The following is a 27,264-nucleotide window of genomic DNA, read 5'->3' on the forward strand; positions in this document are numbered from 1 at the left end:
TCATCATCTATGAGGCAAGAATAGCAATTCATGACAGCACCTCTAGGTTCCCCAGGGAAGGAAGGATAGACATAAAAACTGTTTCCTTCTTGTGGCCTTTATCTTCCAAAGTATTGTGGCTTTTGATGCTTTTGTTTTTGAGAATTCAACCTGAAATATCTCCTAAACAGCCTGATTTTCAAAGTCAATGGAAGCCTCTAGTCATTTTGGAAAAAGTAGACATAAGAAACAAGGAAGTTGTTAGGAATTCAAATCAGGAACAAATCAGAAACAGACAGAACTTAGTTAATGAAAGATATATTTTTTTTAAGTGTAATTAATAACAAAAAAACATTATTAACCACGATTTCTGGTTTGTAGTGCCCACTGGAATAAAGGATCTGACGCTTTACCCTTTGGGACCTACTGCTGTAGTTCTGAGCTGGAACAGACCTTTTCTTGGCGTGTTCAGGAAATATGTTGTAGAAATGTTTTACTTCAACCCATCAACGATGACCTCTGAGTGGACAACCTACTATGAAATTGCAGCAACCATCTCCCTAACTGCCTCCGTGGTAAAGTGACCATTACTGACTATTGCTTTCCCATGCATATGTGATACTGGCACACTGGGGCTTTTCCTTGTCCAGCCTTTCCCCCATGAATATGTATACATGCCTTTAAAACTGGAACATTTTTTTCCAGGCAAAGTAGAGAAAATGACCAGGATGCTAGAGGCATTTACTTTCCTCAAGTGGGGGAATGCAGCTGAATGATGCTAAAAGTTAAGCAGAATAAGGAGGTAGAAGATGAGCCTCTCTTTTGTTGACAAATGGGCACGTTCAGCAATTCCAGAGGCAGCTTCAGTTTGTGGGTCAGTTTGTCAGTCAAGGCTTTAACCAATTCCAGCATCTCCTCAGGGGGAGTAGTCCAAAGCCTTATCTGCATAATGAATATTGATAATATGGATTTGGAGCTTGCAGGCTAGACTTGCAGTGAGCTATCTGGAGCGCATAGCTGCAGAGATGCTCTTGTGAAAATAGCCTTCATATTTTTGAAGATGCAAAGACATACACCAGCTTTTCACCTAGGCACAGATCATTTTCTAGAAGAACATGCACACAAATCTTTGCAAGATTGAGTATTCAACAGAAATTCCATGAAATTTTCCTCTTACTTTCCATATTTTTCTAGAGAAGATGAACAGGTTTTATTCAGGCTTTGCCATTGCACAAGACAGTGAGCAGTTTTAGCTGAAATTAGTTGTTATGAGTATGCAAAAAGGATAGCAATAACTTTTGCTGCTTGTAAGAGCCATAGTCATTTACCATAATTCATTTGATAATACTATTTGTGTACTAATTTCGGCTACAGCGGCTTAACAGTAATTGGGTACGTGAGTGTAAATCTAGCACATAAATCTCCAAGGAAATTAAAAACAAAAATAACTTACTAAAGGAGTAATTAATATCTTGTAATCATGATGCAGCACAATTAGATTAATACCTGAGTGATCCAAGTCATCTTCAAAATAATACCATCTTCCAGAGTAAATGTGGTTCATTAGAAAATGACATGATATTGCCCATTACCGTTGCAAATCCCGTTCGTGGAAGCTAAGGGAAGTTGGCTTCCTTTTCAACTCCTTTGAATTTTTTAAAAGAGTTACCCTGAATTAGAGAAGGAGCATCTTCCCATTGTGTTATGGCATTTAACATATAAGTAAGTATTGCTGAACTTTTACTTGGGATCACTAGCAGTGCTCGAGAATCCCACCCGTCCCACAGTTTCCCATACGGTCAGTAAATCATTTGATATCTCTGATAGTGGACTCTGAAGCAACAGTGCCAAGTCCAGTGAGGAGGCAGGGGATCAAAAATCAAGCTGATAGATTAGATTAGATAAAAAAACTAAAAAAGATAGATGGATTAGATAAAAAAAAAAAAGATAGATTAGATAAAAAAAAAAAAAGATAGATTAGATAAAAAAACAATTTCCTGAAGGGGTTATCACTTGGTCAGAAGTGTTGGAACTGAATCGGCCTTTCAGTCCATTTAGTTGCTTCATTTATTTTTTACTCTGAAGATTATTTTAATGTTATCAAAATAATGTTGGTATTACCAATATTACATCAGGAGCATGTCAGAAGAAGACCAAGCAGCTTCAAGGTCTCGGTGTTAATTGGATATAATTGTTTCTAAAAATCATAAAGAGAATAAGCATCAAACCCTGTATGTGGATTGCCTTGTAGCATCTGAAAAAAAGACCACTGCAAACAGCAGAGATTTGTGAAAAAAGCAGTTTTTAAGTTGTTGAATTTTTTTTGTTCTTATTTCCTATTTCCTTTTATTTTGAATTACAAAATATCATTAGGATTTTCATTTAAATAATTTTTTTCTCTGCTGGCATTGGAAGTATTTGAATTTTAACTTAAATAACACAAATGATATTGCAATATAAAATACATTGTATATCTCATTTGTATTTATATATATAATTTGTCTCATTTATAAGTCATGTTTCATATTTCATTTATAATAAATGATAAAACAATATGAAATACACTTCAAAAATCTGAAAAGAAAAAAAAAAGTCCTTTGAAGTGATGACATCTGAGTCAAAAACATTGTTTCTAGTTTGCCTCGAAAGTCCATTTAATCAAAAAAGAAGAACCCATGTTTCAATGGGAGGTTCCCATGGTGGGTAGACCTGTGACCATGTGCCCGTGGATAAGCAGCAGTGCTATCACAACCATGTTCGGTCTCACTGCACAGATTTTTGAATAAATCCAAATGCCACAGAACAGTGGTTACCACTGGAGCAAGAAGTGCTTCCTTAGTAAAATGGTGCCATGTGTGGGCACTAGGTTTATAAACATTGTCTCATTTTATAAGTCATGTCTTGTGCTGATGAATTTTCTGCTGAGCTGCTCTTTGTCTTTTCTCGCTCTGCAGAGAATAGCTAACCTGTTGCCTGCTTGGTATTATAATTTCCGGGTCACCATGGTGACCTGGGGGGACCCAGAGCTGAGCTGCTGTGACAGCTCCACCATCAGCTTCATTACAGGTAAGCAGCCTTCTGAAAAGACTGTGGAAATGATGCCAGGAGCAGGAGTGCTGAGAAAGTCTAACACGGATGCTATGTTTCACCAGCAGACACTTGCAAGTTAGGGTATTTAATAGCTAAGGGGGTTTTGTTCTTGTTTGTGTTTTAAGGAAAGCTCTGATGACTGCTTTGGTAGATATAATTTTCCTGTGCAAAGCACAGTGTTTAACTGCTCTGTTCCAGTCGTCTTTCAGCTGAAGGCATGGCTCCAGAGAGAGCCAGTGATCCTGCTTGTCTTCTATGACACTGTACGTTTTACCCACTGAGAAGTTTATAGATAAACAAATAAAGTGAGTTTGGAGGTTTGTTAATATTGTGAAAAAAGTCCTTATATTTACACTGTTTCCAAATGTTTTTCTCCCCTTTCCTCCTCCCAGTAATCCACAGATCAGACCGTGACTGTGGCAGCTTAGCTAACGAGCAGTAGAGTTCTGTGCCCTTAACGCAGATCGAGGCAGGTAGTATGTTTAGCAGCATGTTTTTCTTGTGCTCCAATCTTGCCCTTCCTGCTGGGTGCATTTTGTTTGCACACCATGAGGAGAGAAGGGTGCTTCTGTGACCAAGGCATCACACCTGTGCTTGGTATGTTGGCGTTGTGAAGCTGTGGTGCTGGCCATCTTTATTGTCCACGATATAGATTCTCAGCTGAAGCAAATTGATACAATCCCACTGATAGCCCTCTCCCAGCTGGGACTGGTTTTGCATTTAGCACACTCCCTGTCTTCTGTCAGACAGTTTGGGCTCAAGTCTTCCATATGTAAAATGAATGCTGTTCCCTCTCTGGCTAATCCAAGACCTCCTGTAAGCTCATTGCCAAGTGTTTCTAGCATCCAGGCTGCTTAAGTCAAGGTTCGCTATCGAACCGTTTTGCTTTTACCACCATGTAGCTCACCTTGCAGAAGTACAGCTGATTGAAAGCAGTAAATAATTCAGATGTGCTATGAGAGGAAACAAGTATGACTCATTCTTCTTTTCCAGCTGTAGAAATCACATTATGAGGGAAATCAGGCTATGATTTCCAGCTACTCCCTCCTAAACAGATACTAGCCTAGACACAGATTTTCTGTTTGGTGAAAGTCTCAGAGGATGTAACTGGGGAAGGGAACTGAATACAACCCCTTTGTATTGATGACTAATATAGTTCCTGTGCCTGACAGAACCATGAAGGAAAAATGATCGCTGTGTTGGTTGAGTCCTAGCTCCCCTGAAGTCAGCTGAAACCTCCAATCCTGAAATACCTGATCCCAGCATATACTGGGACAAATCCTGGTGCTTGCTCTGTCTATCAGAAACTCGCAGCACCCACTGGGGCCCCGTGACAAGTCTTCAGTGACATGCAGTGTCCTTTGGCATCAGTCATCTTTTCTGTTTCACTCTAAGGAAGTAATTTTCCAGATGGCTGGCTGCTGTATATAGGGGGAAATGTCTTTTCCAACTGATTTGGGTACCAGGTTCAGCATTTTGGAGTGGAAATGTTCCAGTGGGGCCCTCACACTTTATGTCATGTCTTTAGAAACCTGCAGCAAAACTTAGGAAGATGAAGGTTATTCTAAAATATAAGGATTCATCAGGATCATTTTGTATCTCTGTATGGGGAAAGGACTTTTACTGCTATCAGATGAAAAATGTATCAGTTTCTTACCTTGCAGACATAGACAAAATCAGAAATGGATGAAGATACCAGATAATATCATCCATTTGTGATTAGCAAAACCCCTTTTCAGAAAAATCATCTGGTGTTACAGTGAAAATATCCAGAGGGGGAGAGGCCACCAATCTCCTCGAAAGTTGTATTTAATTTCTCTTATTATCAAAGATTTATCTTTTGCTGCTTATCTGAATTTTCCTATTTTTAATATCTAGTCTATGATTCTTTTTACACTTTTCACTTATTGACTGAAGAGCCACAAATCTTTTTTCTTTTTTAAACCTTTGCACTGAATTTAGCTTCGCTCTTTTCTGTTGATAAATTGCATCCATTGAGCTCTTCAGGTGCTCTCTCAGTAAGATATTTTCTCATGCTGCTTTTTTTCCCCAACTCTGCCTTGCTAATTTTTACTGTCTTTACCAAAGTACATGAAAACCTGCACCTAAAATTGTAGTACCAGCCTGCTGAATGCTCCCAAAGAGGCAAAATCAGCTCTCTATTCAGTTCTCTCCTGTTTGTGCATCTCAGTGATTACATTTTCTATGGCTTCACACTGGAGGTCTGTGTGATTTGCTTCTATTTTGTCCCTTCTAAATCCTTCCTAGAGTAGCTACTTTCCAGAACATACCATCTGAGAAGTGCTGCCTGCGTTCCTTTTTCCTAAAGATTTGACTTTGCACCTGACAGTCCCAAATACACTTTGTTTGAACAGGCCCAGTGTAGGGGCCAACAATTCAAACCACAGCCCTGTCCAGATCCTCTCCTCTGCCAGTCGCTGTGCTACTTGCGTGGTTCATCAGCTATGCTTTTAGTTATAGAGTATTGATGAAAATGTTGAATACCAGTGAGCCAGATTTCAAGGGAAGAATCCTGATAAATAAATCCAGATTGATCAAATTACAAGGGTTTATCAATATACAATCACCATTGAATGTGAGCATTAAATACTCTCCTGCCCTCTGATTACCTTATTAGTTGAATACTCTTCATTTTTATCCTGGGACTACTGTCAGGCTAACTTGCCAGACAGAGGCATGCCAGTTTTTCATGTCTGCAGATTTGAAATGTTTATCCCCAGTAGATGCACTTTTACACTGTTTCAAGTTGTGAGGAGACTGCAAAGTTCTTTATCACCCTCAGCCTGTTTCTTTCCAGAGCGGGGGCAAGCAGATGTTTTTATGGAGCATTTGGTCCCTTTCTGCATCGTTCCGAATAACACTACCTCCCCTGCACAGCCTGAGAAGGTTGCCAAGAATTTAAAAAAGAAAAACAAAAAGGCCAAAACTAAACTTTAAAATACTAAATAGCAGGTTTTGTGATCTTCTTGACAGTACACCATCTGTCAGTTCTTCTGTGTATTGCTGGGAAGCTAACCTCTGTACCTGGAACATAAGCCTGATTTTTAAAACACAGCAGAAGGATCACCTGGGAGTTTGGGACCACACCTTGCAGCAAGCTCAGGGCAGACAAACCATTTCCCTAGCGCAGAGTCCCACTGCTCACATGGAGCCTATAGCTAGGCAGGGGCCCTACTGAACCACAGTACCTGGAATAAAGAGTATTAGAAGAGACTGGGTGATGTATAGCTCTCTCCCACACCAACTGTTTTGATGTCTCCAGAAGAGTGTGGAGGGAGGCCTGGGGGCCCCAGACTGCTCGTAAGTAAACGCTTGCCAGAAACAGCATTTGCTCTCTCAGGCTCCTGCAGGAACAGTTGCGTGATGTTGTATTAACAGAAGGAGAAATTGTGGCACTGCTGGTGTTGCTGAGGTGACTAATGAGTTTTTAATGCCACCTGCTGTAAACAGCTGGATTTAAAGCAATCATAAGCAAGGGCACTTTAGACCACCAACATTTTTGTTTACTATGAGAATGCTTTTAGCTTTGGAGAAGCAAAAAAAATGGAAAGAAAGGCAGGCAGACTGTCGGTGTTGCTGAGTACAACTGCATCTGTCCTTACTGTGAAGCTCTTGTCTTTCAGTCCAGTGGATGCTTTCAGCTGTCGCTTCCGCCAGACAGGCAATGAGCTGTAATTTCCTACTGTCTTTCTGTGCCACTCAGCTCCCAGTGGACAATGGTGCCAAGGGAGTTGGGCACATCAGTCCTGGCCCGTAGTCTCATTTCATATACCCTGCAGGTTCTGTTGCTAAATATTTAAGACTTTGAGCTATGTGAGCTTTAGGAGGGCAAGCATGACATCAATTTCTAGGTATATTAGGAAATTAGTAGTAGTATATGAGATTCATGCTGGTAGTGACCTTAGATTGTAAAGAATACACAATCCATGATAGGGATGGTCTGGAGACTATAGAAATTAAAAGAAACATTGCTTTAAAGATTTTACAATAAATAAGTCTGCTTCCTCTCAACACCATAAAAGGGTGTTTTCAAGATGAATTTGAGAGGAGAGTCTTACTAAACGTTTCTAAATGGCTCTAAATTGTTCATGCATTGCATTTTCTGCCTTTCAGTAACTACTTCAGTAAATCTCTGTTCTCTGACAACTGTCTCAGTGTAGAAGTCAGAAGCCTTCTTGAAAGCAGCAGTGACACCTTGTGGCCCCGTCGATCAGTCCCCTGCTCCCAGCCCATCCTGCCTTCCTGTGGCTGCTGGCACCTAGGGCTCTGCCAGGGAGCAGGGCAATGGCTGGCTCTGCAATTAATAGAGAGAAGCATCTCCAGGGGGAAATTCTCTTCCTCCCATTAAATACTTACTTTAGCAGGAAAGCTCTGGAGGTTATATGGTTGTCTTTCTCCTTTGGCTTCACAGGGAACCAAAATTTTGCTGGCCTGATGGCAGTTTCAGGGAGCGACCCACCATAAGCCAAGCCTTAGAACAGGCTCACAGGGTTGTGGTGGAGCGTACAGAGGAAGAGGAGGCACAACAGCTACTTTGCCTACTACCTAATGACATAGTCAAAAAGTTGCCAAATGCCTGTAGACTAGACACTTGATGCTTAGTTGTCTGTCAGCTGACTGCTGCCTTCTCTGATGGTGGGACTTTCACACTGGGAGCCAAAACTTTTCATGCAAAAAGATGTTCTTTGGCGAAGTGCAGGTTTGGGACATTTCCTCCTAGGAAGATGCAAACTCAGTGAAGAAGTATTTATTTTTTTCCTGTGGAAAAACTATCCAAATTATTCAGTGTGACAATTCTTATTTATTTCTCATTGAATATCACTGCTTTTCAGTGCTGTAACACAGTGAAGCAATGTCTGAGGCTTCTAATTTGACTTTGAATTCCATTTATAGGTGTTAAATCAAAAAGTGGTTTGTATCAGTCACTAGCTTCATGCTTTTTTTTTTCTTAACTGAAGGACTGCAAACAAAAATATACTCCTGTTCCAAACGTTCCTAAAGGAAAATGCTATTTTTCAGTTCTTTCAGTTACTACTCAGGTGCCTGCATAAAATGCAGATGACTTTACTAATATGTTTCTGCTCTCTTCATGACGCTCTCTTCCCAACAGTATCCTTTTGGCAGAATTTTATTATTGGACTTGGTGATCAGTTGTGCCAGAGCCTGTCTGTAATATATTTGTCCTCTTCCTTCAGCACCAGTGGCACCCGAGATTACCTCAATAGAATATTACAACCACCTTTTGTACGTCACCTGGACCTATGGGGGAGACGGTACTGACCTCTCTCATTCCAGGATGCTGCATTGGATGGTCATTGCGGAAGGGAAGAAAAAAATCAAGAAGAGCGTAAGTGTGACTGGGAAAACTGTCATTCTCTTACTGTTTTGTTTTGTTTTGTTTTTCCTCAGTTGATAATTTCATATTACACAGTTTGAGCAAGATTGATAGAAGCCTGGTCAGTTGAAGTTATTTCAGAGTGTGAACACGCACTTCTAAAGACTCAAGTTCTCAAAATAGCCAGTGGGCAAAATGCTTCTATTGTGATCCTACACAAATTTTGATGATTTAGGTTAGAATTTAGAAATGGCTTATTAAACTTCTGAACTGCAGACAATAGAATGTAAAGAGTGTTTTTGTAGAAAACAGAGTCCTTTCAATTTCTAGTTAATAATAACCTAGACTACACTAGTGGCTGAGGGTTTTTTTAGTTCATTCATACCAATTGCTATAACTTCCCTTTTTCTATTCGAATACAAGTTCCACTAACTGATGAGATGAGAACTTCACCCAGAATTTATGCACTTGTTAGAAAACTTGCCAGATGTTATGAAGTTCTTCTGAACTCTTTCAGCCAATTTAAAAATCACCTAGGAAAAGAAATCTGGGTTTTCCAATTATGGATTGAAGTCACGCTTTAGCAGGGTGCTGAGGTGCATGTTTGAACTGAAGGAAAAGAGCAGCTCCTGGACATATAGTGAGATATGTTTGAAATATTGGTGGAGTGCTGCAGCACAGGAGCATGGTGACAGCAGCACAGCTTCATGCAGCCTGTGACCATCTTCAACCCCATTATTGAACTTTTAATTATAGACAGGTGGAAAAAGTGTTTGGTCTTTTCCTAAGAAAGGTTTCCCTTCTACAGCTGAAGGACTCACCAGATGCTGAATTGGAAGTGGATTTTCAGCATAAGTGCAAGTTCATCACCAATTTTTATTTGAGTTTAGATGGAACACTGCAGAATTCATTGGATTCCTAGTGGTTGCAAGAGTGCACCCATCTGGAGCTTGTTGCACCATGAATCTAATTACATGATTAGTGGAACTGTTCAAAAACATGACATTTCAGAACGGCAGAAACGTCCAATATTTGGATCTTTGTTTCAAATGAGGAAGAAAACTCCACATCTTATTTTTTCCCCCCTAATAAAGTATTCTAACAATTTAATTCTAAACAATTTTGCTGTGATTTCCCTCCCCTCCCTTCCAAAAGTCACGTTCTCAGTAAGATAATTATTCTTTCAAGAAAAAAATCTGACTCCTGTGACACAATTTCTGATAAAATAGATTTGAATAGAAAATTCTTAGATTAAATAAATATAAAATAAACATTGAATATGAAATTAAATGAAAATGAATATTGAACATGAAATCCTTAGTTTAAACAAAAGATTAAATATAGAGAGTATCTACAATACAGGGTGTCTACAATAAAACTTCAAAACTGTCTTGAGGAATATTTGTCTTCCTGTTATCTTCAGGAGAAGAGAACCCAGCAAGTACACTTCAGGAAATTCCTACAACAACATAACTCTTATGGTACCTTGCTAAATTTTATGGTACTGCTTATATTTGTAAATATGGATGCATCATGCTTGCAGGCTTAAGGGTGTACCTGTTCTCCTAAGCTCTGTTAGTCACTTTCAGAAATAGTTTGCTTTATTTATTTAGGCTACTTATTTATTACAGTTAAGGTTGCCATTATGATTGTTTTTTCTTCTAGAATTATTAAAATTTATAGATAACAATCAGGTGATTATGACTTCTTTCTGTTGTTTGTATATTTCTGAAGACTCTGGAGAAGTTGGTTAGTTTTTATATAAGTTACTAAAATAATGTGGATAGCTCTGTTAGTATTCATTTAGAACTGTCCATCCCTCCTGGATCTGAAAACTTCAGACTGAAAATTAAGTGACCAGTATGAGATCGTGAATGTACCCTTTGTAGTTACACTACACATCCTCTGAAGACAGTCTGTTGCAGTGTCTGAGTTCTGCATCTTATTCCATGGCCTTGGAGAAATTGGTAGCTTACTCACACCTACAATAAGAAGAAGGTATTCACATTATTCACATATTTGAACCTTAGCTCAGTCTTGGATCATATCTGGTTTCAAATTTGTAGGTGACTCAGGTCAGTGCTCATCTTACCCCATCTGTCGTCAGACCCTGGGTTCTACTGTCAAGTGAGTGGGTCTCCAGATAGGTGTTAGACTTGCCCAGACAAATTTAATTTGCAGGTCCTTAGGATATATACAGGCTTGCCTATAAGTATCTTGTGTACTCTTCTTAGGAGTTTAAATTCCTTTAACATTGCAACAGACTCAACTCAATGGTTTGGTAAGATTTTTGCAGAACTCAAAAAATCTAGATGCAAGTGTATTCTCAGATATGTGAGAGAGATTTTATTTATACATTTAATTTTCACTGGTCATGTAGAAAATACAGCCTAAGATTGTTTTCTGTCTGCATCGTGGTATTCTTCTGAGCATTATGGCTTTCTATTGTTGGTGTCAGTGGGAACTGGGTCATGTAACAAATCTAAAGTATGCAGAAGAAATCTGATGATTTGCGTAGAACTTTCTTTATCGTGCATTAAAGTGACCAGATTAATTTTAGAAGAAGGATGTCTGGTTTGGGTTGTATTTAACAATTGGTGTCTATAATTATTGTAGGTAACACGCAGTGTGATGACTGCAGTATTGAGCTTGCCTCCAGGGGATATTTACAACCTTTCAGTGACTGCTTGTACTGAAAGAGGCAGCAATACTTCCCTGCCCCAGCTTGTGAAATTGGGTAAGAAATGCATGCTTGTTTGTAAGTTGTGAACTGGCTCTTTCTCACATTAAACTCCAGAAGTAACTGTGTCAGCAAATTCAGCATCTTCCTCATTTCGGAGTCAAGTACCTGTGACTGAAATTCTTTTGGAAAGCTGTAATTTTTGCCTCACCTTGCTGTGAAGATTGTCTCATTCCCATATGTGACCCTACTTCCTAAAATAGTATTACTCACAAAGAGCAAGAGTAGCAGAATCTAACTGTAAATGGAAGTAGGAGTCAGTGCCTTTCTGGGAGAACTACTCTGTTCCATATTTATTTTCCTAACATTTGAGCACACGCAGATTTTGGGAACAGAGACTTGAGATTCACAGCTGAACTTTTCAATACAAAGAAGAACATTTCTTGGTTTTGGTAAGCCTATTTCTCAGTTTGTTTTCTGCCTCCTGGTCAGGTTTCCCTTTTCCTTTCCTCTCTCCCTGGACTTCTCCAACACCAATGTGCATCTTTAAATACAAATCAATTAGATTATTTTTTTTACTAAATAGATTAATTACAATTCATGGCTGTGGACTCAGCGTCTTTCTAGGAGAAAATTGTGTAACCTACTCTAAGAAACAAACAAACAAAAAAGACATTCCTGAGGAAGACATTCTCTGAGGAAGACTGGACAGTACACCATTGTACCTGAGAGAGTTTTCTTCACTTTTGCACACACACAGACTTGTAGAGCCCTAGATGCCTAAAGCTGTGAAATGTTGAAGCATGTTTTACTGCTTTTACAGGCATTAACTCCATTTTCAAACTGGATTATCTTCTCTACACACATAGTAAACCTTTCCTGAGTGACAATGAAAGGAATGATTTTAAAGGTTTCCATAATTTCTAATTGAATTTGTGGTCTTTGAGTAATCATTGTCTATTTATTTTTTTCCATAGCTCTCTCTTACTCAGATCCCTAAAACAGTGCTGGGACAAATAGTACAACCACAAGAATCTGAATTCCTTCCACATCTTTTCATCAAAGGGAATATTTGAAAGATGTAAACAAATTCCATGGATTTTCCCTTCCTGTGCAAGTCCTGTCCACTGTCCATGTCCTCCATGGCTGTGCCTGTGCACAGTTATGTGAGTGTGTTCATTCCCAACGGGAGATAAGTATATCCCCCCACTACCATTATCCAGATATTTTTAGGAGGAGTATTTCAAAATATCAGCTAGCTTTATCTTTCAGACAGGTCCGTAAGTGCCATTTATTACTAATGTTGCACACCCTGGAGCCTAGCTGTGTATTCCTTTATTTATTTATTTATTTATTTATGAACAGGGAAAACAGCAACTAGCAAGTGCAGGCAGACTCTTATTGAACTGTTATGGTTATTTTGCTCTTGCTTTTTCATTAACAACAAGAAGGTGGAAAGAATTCAGTTTTGATAAATCACTTCTAGACTTCTGTGTGTGTGGTTTTTGTTTTTTTCCCCCTTTATCCTTTTTACACTTTGAATAGACAATAGCAAGGATATTTTACCAGAGGTTTTCTTTCTCTCTGTTTCTGAGGGAGAGCAATGAGAGTTGTAATTAGCAGTAGTGGGAACTGATTCTAAGTGATAGACGACTCAGCATTTGGCAGTCACTTAAGCACTCCTGCCAAATGTTCTTCCCTCCGTGATGTTTGCTTCATTCTGGCAACTTTCCACCTGCAGAAAAATCAAGCCATTTGCTGGAGGCAGAAGGAGGATTTGCTTGGGATGATGTCCAAATGTAAAGCTCATGTTTTAACTGAGACCATTTTTACCTGGAGTGGGGGATGGAATGTATTTCTGAATCCAGGAGCAGATATATGGGTGTAATTATAGGAGAGGGATACTTTCTTATGTCCTTCTGGAACAATATCTACACTGCAGTCCTCATGATACAGAAGCAGCCACGTGACTGTGCCTCAGTCCCTACCCTGCTCTTCTCAACTCTTTTGCTATTGCCAATATAATCTTGGCAGCTTCCAACCTTAGAACACTGATCTGATTGTCTGAGGAGCAGATACTCTCCAAAATATCTATAACCACTTCAGCAAGTCCTGTGCCAGGTTTTTTTGTTGTTGTTTTGGTTTCGTTTGGTTTTGTTTTTGGTAGAAAATGTTCTTTGGTAGAAAATCAGGCTCCTGTGACAGTATCACATGGAATAAGAATAACAAATTATTAGTGAAGGGAAGAGATAAGAGCAAAATGTTGTTGTACATAGTGTGTCAGGATCCTGGAATTGGGTCATTGTTGGAGACTGACAACTTTCATCAAACAGCTGTAGATTAGTAAATCTCATAGCCCCGGAGAAGAGCTTGGAAATGTGAATCCTAAACTTTGTACTCTCTGATGGCAAACCATAGGAGCCCGGCATGCCTGAGTCTTGAAGATTGACAGTATTGACAGTAGTCATTGTATGAAGTCGTTGGGATGAAAATCGGGATCAAAATTTGGTCTTTAAATAATTTTGGAAAATGTATATAGCATCTCAACAGCAAAACCACTCTCCCGTCCTCTCAGTACCCTGCCGCGATCCCGGCAGGCGATGCAGTGGAGGGCGACCTCCACTGGAGGTCAGTGTGGCCTCCGCTGCCAGAGCCTACGTGGTGCTGGTGGGCAAAAAAGAGGGCCCTCGAGGAGGGTTTCTATCCCTGGAGGCTTTCCAGGACTTCATGTCTTAAGTAGTGTTTTTCCTTTACTACATTTTATCTTTTTCCTCCCCATGCTTTGCTCTTTTTCCACCCGTTTCTAAAGCAGCCTTCATTTTTTAGTCACTTTGTTCGTCCATGCTGCAGGACGTAAGTAAAGTAGTGCAGTGTAGTAAAGCCTAAAGAATGGCAAAATGAGGCCTTGGATACACAGCAAATGGCTGAGGAAATAATAGCTTCAGTGGGCAGTGTTTGCAGTGCACTCCTGTGCTCTTGTACATTTCATCGGGGAATGTAGTGATAGGAACAAGGGGTAATGCTTTTAAACTAACAGAGGGTAGATTTAGATTAAATATTAGGAAGAAATGCTTCACTTGGAGGCTGGTGAGGCACTGGAACAAGTTGCCCAAAGAAGTTGTGGATGCCCAATCCCTGGAAGTGTTCAAGGCCAGGCTGGATGGGGTCTTGGCAAACCTGATCAAGTGGGTGGTGTCCCTGCCGGTGGCAGCGGTGGGGTGGAACTTGGTGGCCTTTAAGGTGGTCTTTCCAACCCAAACCATTCAATGATTCTATGATTACCATGTCACCCAGCAGTTTACAGTCTTCAGTCTGTTGCCCTGGGGATGGCGATAGCCCTCCTTTCACACAGATCATCTCCTTGCCACATAGAAAACCCAATCCCTTGTATATGTTTGCATATTGCCAGGTCACACCCCACAACAGCAATAAATACCAAAGCAATAAATTAAAGACCTCTGAGATCTGAGCCTGTGCATTCAGTGAGAAAAGAAAACTTATTCTGCAGCTAACTGAAATAAGTGCAGATCCAACGGCCCTTAAATATTAACATTGAAATAAGATTTAAAAAAAAAAAATACAAGATGTTTTTAAACTGCCAAATGACTATTTCCTCTCCTACAACTAAGTGAACCTAAACAGAGTTCACTTGTGGGAGGCTGTTTCATTATCATCTCCTGGTTCAGGCCTTGCAATGTAAAACTTCCTTAGGCCAAGTGTGTTGCTAACAGGTGGACAGCTGTCTTCTCAAAAAGTTTCTGTTAACATTTTCCTATTAATAGAATATGCTGATTGTTCTCAAGCAAAGACTCGGCGCAAAAGGGAAGTGAAGTAATTATCCAACTTTCCAAATAGAGAACAGTTTAAATAGAGAAGAAAAACACTTCATCATCTTCCCATTTTACATTGGTCACTTATCATCGTGTGAGGCAGTGCTTTATGCTGGCAGACTATCTGAAAGAAACGAAAGATAGAAGGGCAGCAGGCATTGCATTTATTTTTTTTTGATGCTGCTTCTTCTTGGTGGTATAGAGACTTAGAGATAAGCTTAATAAAAGGAATTTTTCCCTTAACTAGAACCAGCCCCTCCAAAATCACTTTTTGCTGTCAACAAGACTCAGACCTCTGTGACTCTGCTGTGGGTGGAAGAAGGAGTGGCTGATTTCTTTGAAGTCTACTGCCAGCAGGCTGGATCTGTTCAGGAAACAAAAGTCCAGGTATGTGAGCACCTCTTTGCTTTTTGCTCTTCATTTCTGAAAGCGTGACTGGACCTTGCATCTTTCAGGTTTATTGTCTGCTGCTTAGCATCCATCTTCTAAAGCCCAATGAAATTTTATGGTCAGTATACAGGTTTGGTCTTTCAACCAGATGTGGTAAGGTGGTCAACAATTAAACTCTTCAGAGCTGAGCTACTAAAGCATTTCAGATGCTAAATTTGTGGCTTCTTTTACAATATTAAGATTGGCTTCTGTCTTGCTGATGAGATTACTGCTGGTTCAACAAAAGCTATGTGCATCCAAGACATGCAGCAGAGTCTCAATCTTTGGTTAGTCACGAGATGAACTCTAATATACTCTGCAAAACATGAGAGGACACAAAATTAAGGGAACATCAATGGGCAGGAAGGGGAAAAGGGTCAGATAACTTGATTAGTAATGGGAAAAATACACATATTTAAATACCATGGGTCTGAGGTCTTTTATGCAGTATCTAATTATTTCTGGTTTACTTTTCCTTGGTACTGAGGCCAGTTAAGTGAAGTTCAGTAGGACCTTAACTGCTATTCAGATTTCTTTTATGTTGCAAGCGTTTCAAATGTTGCAAATATTGCTGCTTCTTGGGTGTTTTGTCTTCTAGGGTATTTCCTTCTAGGCTCACATTCTCAGCTTTACAAATGAACCTCTTTTTCCTCTGACCATTAAGGTACCTGTGCTCTGAGGTCACATAAACATTGATAAAGTTGTTCTGTGAAAAGGAGGATCAGTAGTAGTTTTGATTTGTTGCACATCAATGTTGTGCGACATCTGAGGATTACTTTGTGGTTTAGCTGATGGTCTGGTGAATCACTGTGATTACATGCCATGAAACATCATTCTCTCATTTGGGTTCACATGAAATGGGGAAAAAGTGAAAAATACCCACTCAGGCCAGTGATTATTCTGAAAGAGCCATACATGCTTTTTAACCCAATAGAAGAACCAGTCTGTGAATTATTTAATATTTTATTTATATCAAGAAAGGTATTGACTAAAAGAGAACATATTTAAATGCACTTTAATCTTTTGGATAGTTTGGATTCCACATGTAGATACCTGCTTTTTCACTGTGAATAAAGAAAGATCAGGACGTCATTACATACTTAGCAGAGATTCAAAATAACGATGTGATTGGGCAAGGGAGGTACCACAGGATTTGCAGCTTTATTGCTGAACAGTTGTGTTTTAAGAACATGAGGAAAAGACTGCTCCATTTGGCAGGAACTTCAGTGGGTTTCTTATTTGTTGACGTGAACATCTGGCAGTGAAGGGGAAATGCACAGAGATTATCAGCTCACTTCTCATTAGATTCATCACTCTCTTTTCCGCCTCAATGTAAAAGGGGGAAGGGCTCCTTTTAGAACCTTAAAAAATTGATGTTTTCTTATTAGACTGATGAAAAGTCTTTATTTATTATTTTCCATGCTAATTACATGAATATTTTTGTACCTTTCCACTATTTTTAAATCAGCAAAATGAAAAGCATCAGCTTTTCATGTTTGAACATCTTTTGGTTGATTAATTTAAATTTTTTCCAGAGGGGAAAACAGGAAAAAAAAAAAAGTCATATCAAGTCCAATTTCCAAACTATGTTCCTTCCCTTCAGCTCAGGGAATAAAGCTCTCCTCCCCTACACTCATGTACGTATCATCTGTGTAATATAACTCAGAATTGCACTGCAACAGGAACCATTGCTAGTCTAGAAGGAGCCCATGGCTGACAAAAGGACACTGAAAAAATCCAGTGCTCAGGGCTTATTGCAGGATCTTGCACTCTGTATCTGGAGTGAGTTCATTTGTGAAACTGCTCCTTGTTGCCTTTCTAAACCACTGGCTCAGCATCCCTGTTGTTGCATCTGCAACCCACCCCTGGCCCTGCTGGAGAGTACAGAAAAGCTTTTGAGGACCATAAGGACATGTATCTTTAAATCGATGCATGTGTGGTATTTGTTTTGTTTTGCCAGATCAGTATTTATAAAACCATGGATGTAGTAACTAAAACATTATATATAGATATTATGTAAAGAATTTCTGCTGGCTCAAAAAACAAGTGTGGAATATCCGATCATGGTTATTGCTCAAAGGCTTTTCTCTAAATTTTTTTTTAATTTTTTTTTTTTTTGCGTTGGCCACTCAGAAGGCTCACAGCTCTGCTCTTCACACCCAGAGGAACAGCCTCTGACACAGATGTGACCTGTTTATACAAGGGTGTAGAGATTGTGACTACCTTAGCTGCACTTTGAATAAAAATAACTATTTTCCTCCTAATGTGTTTTAGTAACCAGAGCTCATGAGCTTCCTGCTGACCCTAGGAGAACTTCTGCTGACCTCTGGGGATGTCCTGGGGGATGCAGCACTTGACCCACCACACGTGTAACTGACCAACCCCCTACGAGGCACCCTTCTGCCCTCCCCAAGGGGCTCTGGGGCTCCCTGGGGTGCTTTGGGCTGTTCCCACTGCTGTTTTCACCCCTGTTTCTCTCCCCTCTTCTGCCAGATTACCTGCCTATTTTCAAGGCCCCAATTACCTTGTCTAGGTTTTGAATCTCTGCCTTTTTCACCAAACCTAACTTTACCAGGTCAAATAAGTGGGTGGAGAGGGGAGCAGTGATTGTGCTCTTGCATTTATGGGAGAGACAAACTACTGTGTATTTTTCCCCATGTCTGTAGGAACCTGTCACTGTCTCTTCACATGTAGTGACCATTTCCAGCCTTACCCCTGCCACCTCTTACAACTGCAGTGTGACCACCTTCAGCCACAATAGCCCCAGTGTCCCCACTTTCATTGCGGTTTCTACCATGGGTAAGCAGCACTTTTCTGCTTTCTTCTTCTTCCTTCAGCGGCAACATCTGTTTCTCCTTGCTTTCTAAAGCTAATCTCAGTAATGCTGGCACCACTGATCGTGTCATGGAAGGACTGCCAGAAGTGGATGGGGAAGCAACTTCAAAAAGTTTTTATTAAAAAAACTGATTGGGGTTTGACTTGCAAAGTTACAAACTAGTGGCTCAGTTCTCTACTGGATTTTAGAAGTTAGGGACCTGGTTTGTGGTTTTGAGGCTGAACTGGTACTGCCTGATGACATTTATGGAGAAAAATGTCTCCTCAGCCAGCCCAGATGAAACGAGGAAAATCATATTGATGAGCTGCTAGGGAGAAAAATCACTTTCTGCTTTCAGTGAGGAATTGGAGACAGGGTGAGAGAGAAGGAGAAGGGAGAATAGGTTATCCTGAGCAGTCAAACCCCGAAGAGATAGCTCCTGATGCAGGTTTCCTGGGCATATAATGAAGTCTAGCTCTGTGAAGAAAGAAAATCAGTGTTAAACTGCCCTGAGCACTGGACTTTTCTTTAGTCTCCCATTCAGAATGATCAGTGTCATCTCTGCTTAGTTAGGGAGTCACATAGCTTTAGTCACTGGGTTCTATACATCAGACACTACTCCATCTCCATGATTTGTAGTCTAAAAAATGTTTCTTTAGGCAACCGCTGATGTAAAGTTATTCTGAGCAAGTAAAGCAGGCAGGTTTTCTTCTTATGTAATGAGCAGAATAGGGTATCTGGTCTCATGCTAGTAAAACTGTATTGAACAGAAATAAATCAAGGTTTTGTTATTGAGAGTTGATTCAAGATCTTAATTAAAACAGAATATACTGTTAAAATTTATTTGCCAATGTCATTCAATTAATTTCAACACAGTATATTAATGAAGCCTTGGCCTTTGGATCTGAGAAGATATTGATTATTACTGAAGAACATCTTCAGAATTGAAATATGCTTTGGAGACATAGATGATGAAGAATATATGTATTTCATATTTCCTTCTGCCTTTTATCTTGTGTTAAGGATGTCAGTTAAAAGGAATATATACATATCTATATATATGTTTCAGGACATGCCAAAGTTTAACAAAATGCCACAGTGAAGTCATTTCCTCACAGAAATTTAGTAAGATCAATAACTAGTCAAAACCTCCATTTATCTATAGTGGTAGATTTTTCTCTTTGGAAAACTCCAGGCTGAACAGTACATAAAAATAACACTATCAACATACAGGGGTGGAGGTGGGGAACTGTTAGCTCTTCTGACCTGAATAACCAAGAGCTCTTCTTTGTATGTACAGTCACCGAGATGAATCCCAACATAGTGGTAATCTCTGTATTAGCCATCCTAAGTATCCTTCTGATTGGACTGCTGCTGGTGACTCTTGTTGTACTTAGGAGAAAACATCTACAAATGGCCAGGTAAGACCAGACTGATGTTAATTTCAAAACATTCAGACAACAACAAACACATTATGACATTAGTCGCAGCTTGTGTGCATGGGTGATGTTCGAGATGCTTGTGAATAGGATACCTTCAAAAAAGCAGTCTCGCTGCTCTTTAGGAGTATCAAGTCTTCTCCTTCTATTTTCATTTTGGACCTTAGCTATGAGCCTCAACCTTTGTCTCATTATGAGCTTTGCTGGATTGGGTAAATGAGAAGTGCAGTTATCTATTACAAAAGGTTTGTGTCAAGAACCTAAAGGGTGATTAGGGTCTGAGGCAACTAGGCATGGGCAGGACATGAAGATGCTTTGCAAATCTTTCATATGGCTTGGAACAGATTTTCTGTGTCAACAGATAAGATGGTTAGTTAATCAGGCCCAGGACGCTGTATTTCAGGTGCCATGCAAGGCCTAAGCCCTGTCAACGTGGGAGAACTGTGGAGGATTCTCCAGACTCTCTGTACGTGTTTCGCCTCCTGGGTCTGGGAGGGTCCTGGAGTCTTCATTCTTTTTTTTATCTACGTAGTAGAGTTTATATTAATTTACTCTGCTGTATAGAGAAAGAAAATGATTTCATGTAAAAAGCTTTTGTGAATAATCTTGGACTTGGCTACCTAGCAGAGTACATTTTGTGTGTTGTATCTTGGCTATATATTCCATGCTACAGATGACCACATAACAAAGACTTTTCAGGCCATATCTTTCAGTGGACAGTGTGTGTTTTGTTCCTTTTACATGTGACTTGCTCTGGGAAAATCCTGGCTAAATTAATTTTCTTTCCTATTGAATTACTGCACAGGCAGCCCAAAGATTTTTTCCCGTTTGTCACTGCTTCTAGTCAAAGAAGATAAAAAACCCAGGAGGAAATTAAAAGTAAATCCAATGAGAGGCTGCAAGCAACTGTTGGTTTAAATCAAGGAAACAAAAATAGTCAAGTCAGTGTATCATTTGTAGCAGAAAATAATGAATTTATGATAAATTTGCTGGGATATTACTCAGGAAATTCAGTATTTTTCATATTTATTATGTGAACTCAAAGTTACCACGTCTCTGTCAAATGGAGACAGTTATACATCTTCTCTTTATAGAAGGTGGGACTGTAAATATTTAGCGTAGAAAAGTAAATCTTTAGCAAGTGTCCTTAAGCCAGCAAGTAGTGGTAGTGCCAGGCTATAGAAAGCCCAAATATGAACAGAAGATGTGGTTTATTTCAGGTCTTTATTACCAATCTTTTCCTTTTTTTCAGCCTTTTTAAGGATTATTAAAGACCCTGGTCTTGGGTGGTGTTGAACATTTACTGGGTTGGAAGGACTATATTAAGGGATTTCAGTTGTGTTTATGACACATAATCTCAGACCTAGTCACAAATGTGAGTGCTCAGCACTTCCCAGAAACTTCTGGAATTCTCTCTTAAATCAAAATCATTGCAAGCATTGAAAATCCAAAAATGGTAACTTTGTACCCAATTGTCTTCCTGAAACAGGGAGTGTGGGGCTGGAACCTTTGTCAACTTTGCATCTTTAGAGAGAGATGGAAAGCTTCCATATAATTGGTGAGTGTTTTAAAGCAAAGCTTTTAATTATATTTTTCCCTACCTCTGCTTTTTGGCAAATATGATATTTAAATCTTAAAATCTTACTTGTATGTGATCACTGTCCCTGTTTAAGATAAAACCACTATTCGTGTTATTTTATTACTTTATTTCTTGAATGATGAATCAAGACTGTATACTGTCACGTGGTATTTTTAGTAGGGAATGATGTATACATGTCAACCAAGTTGCATACATGTGATTTTGGAGCATATATGTAGAGAGATGAGGATATATATATATATATATATATATTACTTTTACTGAGACACATAATTCCTAAAATAACACAAGTGTAGAAACTTGATCTATAAGTCCATCAGCACTTCCATAGAAATGTACTTACACCAAGGAATAAGCTTTCCTGTAGATGATCAATTAGCAGCTGTCTTCATGCAATACCACTAGTTAATTTTTCCTTGGATTGCAAGACAAGGGCAAACCAACTCAAATATTTACTGTAAATGTATCAGAATGTATCACATGTATCAGAAATGTATCACATTTACTGTAAATTTTTGTTCAGTACAGTTGAAATGACTGGAAGAAAAACTTATTCTTCCTAGTCTATAAAATCACCTTAAAGAGCTGCAGGCACTGACTATGGACTCCAAACCATCACTGACACTATCAGCTGAAGAGAAGTATTTGAACGTAGTCTTAGAATTAGCTTTTACAGAGGCAAAAAGTATCTAAAACCTACCTCACTGCTACCAGCATGGTCATTCACATCCCTATTTTGATTATCAAATGGGTGTTTACTGTTTCGTTATTAGCAATCTCTTCAAAAAAGTCCATGACTTTCAAGGCAAGTCCAAACACAGATATTTAAAAATATACTGTCAGCCCCCTGAAGCCTCATTCCAGTACATAGGAAGAAGAAAATATGAGCCTTGTGTTTACACCCATGGTCAGCTTTGTTGATAGCTAAGTTGGAAAGAGGAGTTAGTGTGCTGGGAATTGGTTCCATGATCTCACGGGACACAACCTGCCAGCAAGGAGGACAGGACTAAATGGATTGACACAACACCACAACAAGTCTTTTGCTAATAAACGTGTAAACTGAACTAACAAGCCCAGCAAATCCTGTCAATACCGCTCTGTGCTGCTAATTAACTGGTTATTAAACAAGCTTGCTTGGTTTAGCTTTAATAGCAGCAGCTGTATGCAGCAGAAACTAATCTCTTTCAGCTTCTCATTCTTGGACTAAATAAATGGCAACAAAGGCAGAAGATCAAACACTCATGTTAATTAAATATCCAAGCCTGAATCAAATGATTAAAGTAGCAACAAATGTTATTAAAACCATAAAAAGCGTTTTTATGGGAAGAGGAATTAATTAATAGGTATGGATGTGTAAGTGAAGTTTCTCGTTGCTTGATTTAGTATATGTGCGTGTGTGTGTGTATATATGTATATATACATAAATTATGTTATAACAGTATAGATTTTGGAAAATATTCTGCTTAATATCTCTACAAATGTTTGGTATTTGAAGTCAGTGTGCCCTAAACTTATATTCCTGACTTCTCTGAGAGTTAGTAAAGATACCTTGTTCTGTGTGCCTCTGTTGTCTAATCTCAACTCCAGATTCACTGTCCATCCAGGCAGCCAAATGGGAACCATGGCCCCAAAGGCAGGTACAAGGATTAAGAAACCCATTTTGCTTGGTGTCATTGTGAGGTCCTAGTAAGGGTGCTTGGGTGTATCACTGATTCCTAAGGGAATTTCAACTCAGCAGACTTTTCAGGACTTTGCTAATCTCTGCATCTCTCTCTTTTAATTAAATAAAATTCAAAATTCAGTACATCTGAGCAGTGGGTGAAAGACTGTATAATTCCAGAAAAACAAAGTTGTATTTATTGGGCAATTATGTATTTGTCATACATTGAACAAAATCAATTATTTTTTCATGTTGGCAGTTCCTAAATCTACATTGTGAATGATGTAAGCAGGTCTGCAAGCATACTAGCTTGTGATTTGGTAAAGTGTAGAAACTGCTTATGGTGATTTGACAATGAAAGAAGACACAAACTTTATTAATTTCTTCTGCCTCTGCAGACAAAAGGAAGTAAACACTCTGGAAAACCTCATTTGGGGTATCTCAAAGAAAAGATGACTATTTTGGCAGCATCGTCCCTTGTTTCTCCTAAGACTAATGAAAACGTCTCTGTGGTGCTAAAGATCATCTTATGGAAGGCCAAGTTTTATCCTCAGTCTAGTCCCATGGAAACCCTAATGGCAGATAGGCCCTAAAGCCCTGATCCTATAACTGCTATGGTAGATGATTATCTAGAAAGCTGAATTGCTCTGCTGTCTTCACTGGTGTTGTTCCCAAAGCACAGAGAAGTAATCCACATCACTGGTAATGTGACTGGTTTTGTTGGCCATTTTTATGGGGAGAGTGGCTCTCCTGCAGAGGAGCTGGCAGAGGAGGAGCTCCCTTTCCAAGCTTTATGTAGGGCTCTTGCTTCTGGCCAACCCACGCTGCAATCCCCACCAACGTCTGGGGAAGTTATCTAGCATAAGCTGCACCACCCATTTTCTCCTTAGCAATAAAACCCATTTAAACGTATCTTGAAGTTTTCACTGTGTGGGCAGTTTTATATCCCTGGTTGGAAGATTGATATTAGAGGTTATTACAGTTTATATGACTTGCTTTTCAGGGAAAACAAAGTATATACCTACATCATAATAGCCAGGAGTATTGAGAAAAAAAAAAAAAAGGAAATTTCTCTTTGTGGTTCCCTAGAACTGTTGTGGAAGGATGGTATTACCTTTGGGACAGCAGACTTTCTGAAGAGGAGGAAAAAAAAGAGAGGGGAGTGTATTTGGCCAGAAGGCTTATTACTGTGGCATTTTTTGTTGAAGTATAATACGATTCTCACATCTGCAAGGTGCTTATATCCCCCTCAAGCACTAGGAAGAACAGGCCTTATTGTGTTCCCTGAATTAATTTGGTAAACAGGTTGCAAATACAGAAGTTTGGTACTACTTTGTATTCAAATTTCCTTTAGCCACAATGAACCCTGCTGTGGGTAGTTATTCATAGGAACCATGGCTAGAGGAAGTTCAGGTGATATTTTGGTGAAAACCTAGAAGAGAATGTAAAGTACAGATAGGACTCTGCAAAATGCTGTGTGGATGTTTTCAGAAATCTGACTCAATGGAGAGTATTAGGAGATATTGGAATGATCTGCATTTAACTCTGATACAGGCGTTCCTACTGGTATCCACGAGATCACTTGCAGGATCAAATGTAGTAGATTATCATAGTCATATATGGTAAAAACAAACTATATCTGTCCTGCAATAGCTCAAAACATCAAAAAATAGATTTAGCACCACTTAAGTGGTGCTAAACCTGTGGATAAAACTCACAATCACTTTAATCTCTGAAAATCTGCCAGTTTATCAATTAATGCTGATTTAGAATAACAGACCTGAATTAATACCACAAAACACATTTATTCTGATCATATAGAATTTTATGTTGGATGGCTGAAAATCCTACATAGGGTATCAGGTTGAGGAGTAAAAATTCTATGGATGCTAATAATATTCTTATGAAGTAAGAAGAAGCCTTTATGGATTTAGCAGATTTTTAAAATAGAATTTGCTGATCTCCTGACTTCTGTTTGTCTTACTAACTCCTCACTTTTTCATCTTTATGTATGTTATTTATTAATGCTCACAGGCGTAGAAGTGTATTTGCTTTCCTAACTCTGCTACCCTCATGCCTTTGGACTGATTATCTTTTGGCATTTTATATTAATCCTTGGTAAGTGATTTACTTGTTTTTCCATATGCAATATGTAAACAATGTTAATTTCTATTACATGAAAGATGTGTGATTCTTTTGTTTTCAAATGTTCAAAGCTCTTGAAGTAACGTTTTTCTTGTACTATAACATGGATTGGAGAGGATGTGGGTATCAAAGTATTTGCTACCCTGCTTTATATATTTCATATCAGTTTATGCTCCAACCCATTTTGATATTAAAAAGCTAATTTTATGGTGATAATCATACTCATTTCATTGCTGTCTCTTTGCAGTTTTCACCATTTCATTATAAATCCTGGCATCTTCTGTCTGAGTTATTCATCTGTTCATTGCCTGGCATTGCCTTCTGCTGCTACTGCTTTTCACATACTAAAATTTCTTAATATTGGCCCACTTCTCTGTTGTGTGATGTCAAATGCCTTTGTTTTTAAAGGTGTAGTTTTGCTCTACTGACATCAATAAAAGTTTTGCTTTTGGAGACAACAATTCACTGAGGGTCTGTACAAACTAGCATTCCCCAAGTGTAAAAATTTTGTCACTGTGTGCATGTCTGTGTGTGTGTATTTAATAGTTTTGTCTATAAATAGTTTATAAAACCTTAGTAAATTATTTATATATATATATATGTATTTAATACTTAACCAGCAAAGGCCCAGGGTCTATTTAGAAACAGAACTGTTTTATGAACTGTTTACATTATATATATATATACATATATATGTATATATAAATGGGCTATGATCCAAAAATACTATTTTATTTACATAAAATAACCTTATGTTTCTGATGGTCTGGAGTCCAAGGGATAGTGGTGTACAAAAATGTGTTTGGTATCAAAATTAAGATTTACTTTTGACCAAATATTTTCGCTTATGTTACCACACAGCAACAATGCCCTGGGTAGGCAGTCATAGAAATTTTCAGCATAGAGATTTCTGAGACTGGTGTTCTTTGGGTCATGTTGACTCTGTAGAAGATACAAAGGGCCATCTCTCTCTTTCATCCCTTTGCCTCTTTTTGTTTAATATGTATTAATATGCATTAACTCACCTCTCCAGATGTGTATCGTTCTTCAGAGGTTTTCACTACAATGAAAAGCTACCTAGTTTAGTTTAGATGACCAACTTTCAAGGAGTTGAAGTTGAAAAGAGATAAGATGAATTGTTCTCTTTATATTTTAATCTGTACCATAAATGAAAGAAAAGATGAAACGCTAGCTAACATTTTAAATGTGTTTGTTTTGCACACACATTGGTTTAAAACATTTATGAACATTCATGAAACAAATGCAGCACTAAGAAACAAAGGCCTCTTGAGGAGTCTCAAAGCACAAGAAATTGTTGATGAGAAATGGATGTCAATCATTTATTTTAGTTTTGAAATTTTCCTTGGAGAAGAATTCTTAGAAACAGTCCTGTCATAAACAGCACTCCGATTTTTTTTTTTTCTTCTAGAATGAATTCCAATCTACCCAACATTAAAGATTTATCATAGTCATAGGGGATAGGAAAGAAATGCATTGAGTAATTTAAGTAAATTAATTTTAAGATTTCTTTGGGAAACAAATCTTTGAAGATGTAGAATAAATACTAATAATGTATTTATATAGTACATATAAAGAGGTGACAAATAGATGACAGTATCTGTATAGTTAGCATTGTGGGCTGAAGAGGTATATAACAATGCTTTGCAAAGTAAGGTATTAAAGTAAAGTAATACTTTGCAAAACATTGTTATATACCTCCACAGTAGTGTAAAATTGATATTGCCATAACTCCTGTTAACTCTGTAGGTAAAGCTTCACATCTAAATGCAAGTGTACATTGAAAAGATAAAAAAAAATTACTATAGCTGTGGCTGCTCCAGAAACTGAGCATTCTGTAAAATTTAATTTTGGAAATTAATTTTTTAATTCAATTCTAAACTTGGAAGGGAAAAAAAAGAAAGAAAAATGTTCCACTTCTTAATATTTCTTTTTGTATCTTTGTTCATTGTTTTGGAATGAAAAGTCTTCACTTTTAATTTATCAATTGAAGCTATGACACATGTATCTATGACACATTATCATGAAATTAAAAATTGTATCATTATAATGTGGTTAATGAACATTATTTGATGCCCAGGAAAAAAAAGAAAAAAAAGACACCGCTAGAATTCATTATGAGTAAGTGATAATCTACTCATGCTCTGTGTTTGGTTTAACGGAGAGGATCAATGTTTTCAAAACTTTATCCAAATTATTTGAAGTTTTTCACTTAGTGCATTT

The 27,264-nt window shown here is 38.5% G+C and overlaps 1 protein-coding gene across 7 annotated transcripts in view; it reads left to right on the forward strand.

The window, feature by feature from the left end:
- Positions 1-27,264, forward strand: part of PTPRO (protein tyrosine phosphatase receptor type O) — a 155,484-nt gene that overhangs the window by 110,461 nt on the left and 17,759 nt on the right. For 6 of the 7 annotated variants that reach the window (XM_066999070.1, XM_066999087.1, XM_066999097.1 and 3 more), the window contains 9 exons: positions 361-554; positions 2,934-3,045; positions 8,286-8,437; positions 11,042-11,162; positions 15,183-15,322; positions 18,031-18,163; positions 19,480-19,600; positions 21,108-21,176; positions 24,913-24,996. In XM_066999070.1, coding sequence (XP_066855171.1) covers positions 361-554; positions 2,934-3,045; positions 8,286-8,437; positions 11,042-11,162; positions 15,183-15,322; positions 18,031-18,163; positions 19,480-19,600; positions 21,108-21,176; positions 24,913-24,996 — 1,126 coding nt within the window. The remainder of the gene's footprint in view (positions 1-360; positions 555-2,933; positions 3,046-8,285; positions 8,438-11,041; positions 11,163-15,182; positions 15,323-18,030; positions 18,164-19,479; positions 19,601-21,107; positions 21,177-24,912; positions 24,997-27,264) is intronic. The other variant, XM_066999076.1, reaches the window with a different exon arrangement.

This window comes from Anser cygnoides, chromosome 1 (genome assembly GCF_040182565.1).
Source record: "Anser cygnoides isolate HZ-2024a breed goose chromosome 1, Taihu_goose_T2T_genome, whole genome shotgun sequence".
NCBI classification, from domain to species: Eukaryota; Metazoa; Chordata; class Aves; order Anseriformes; family Anatidae; genus Anser; species Anser cygnoides.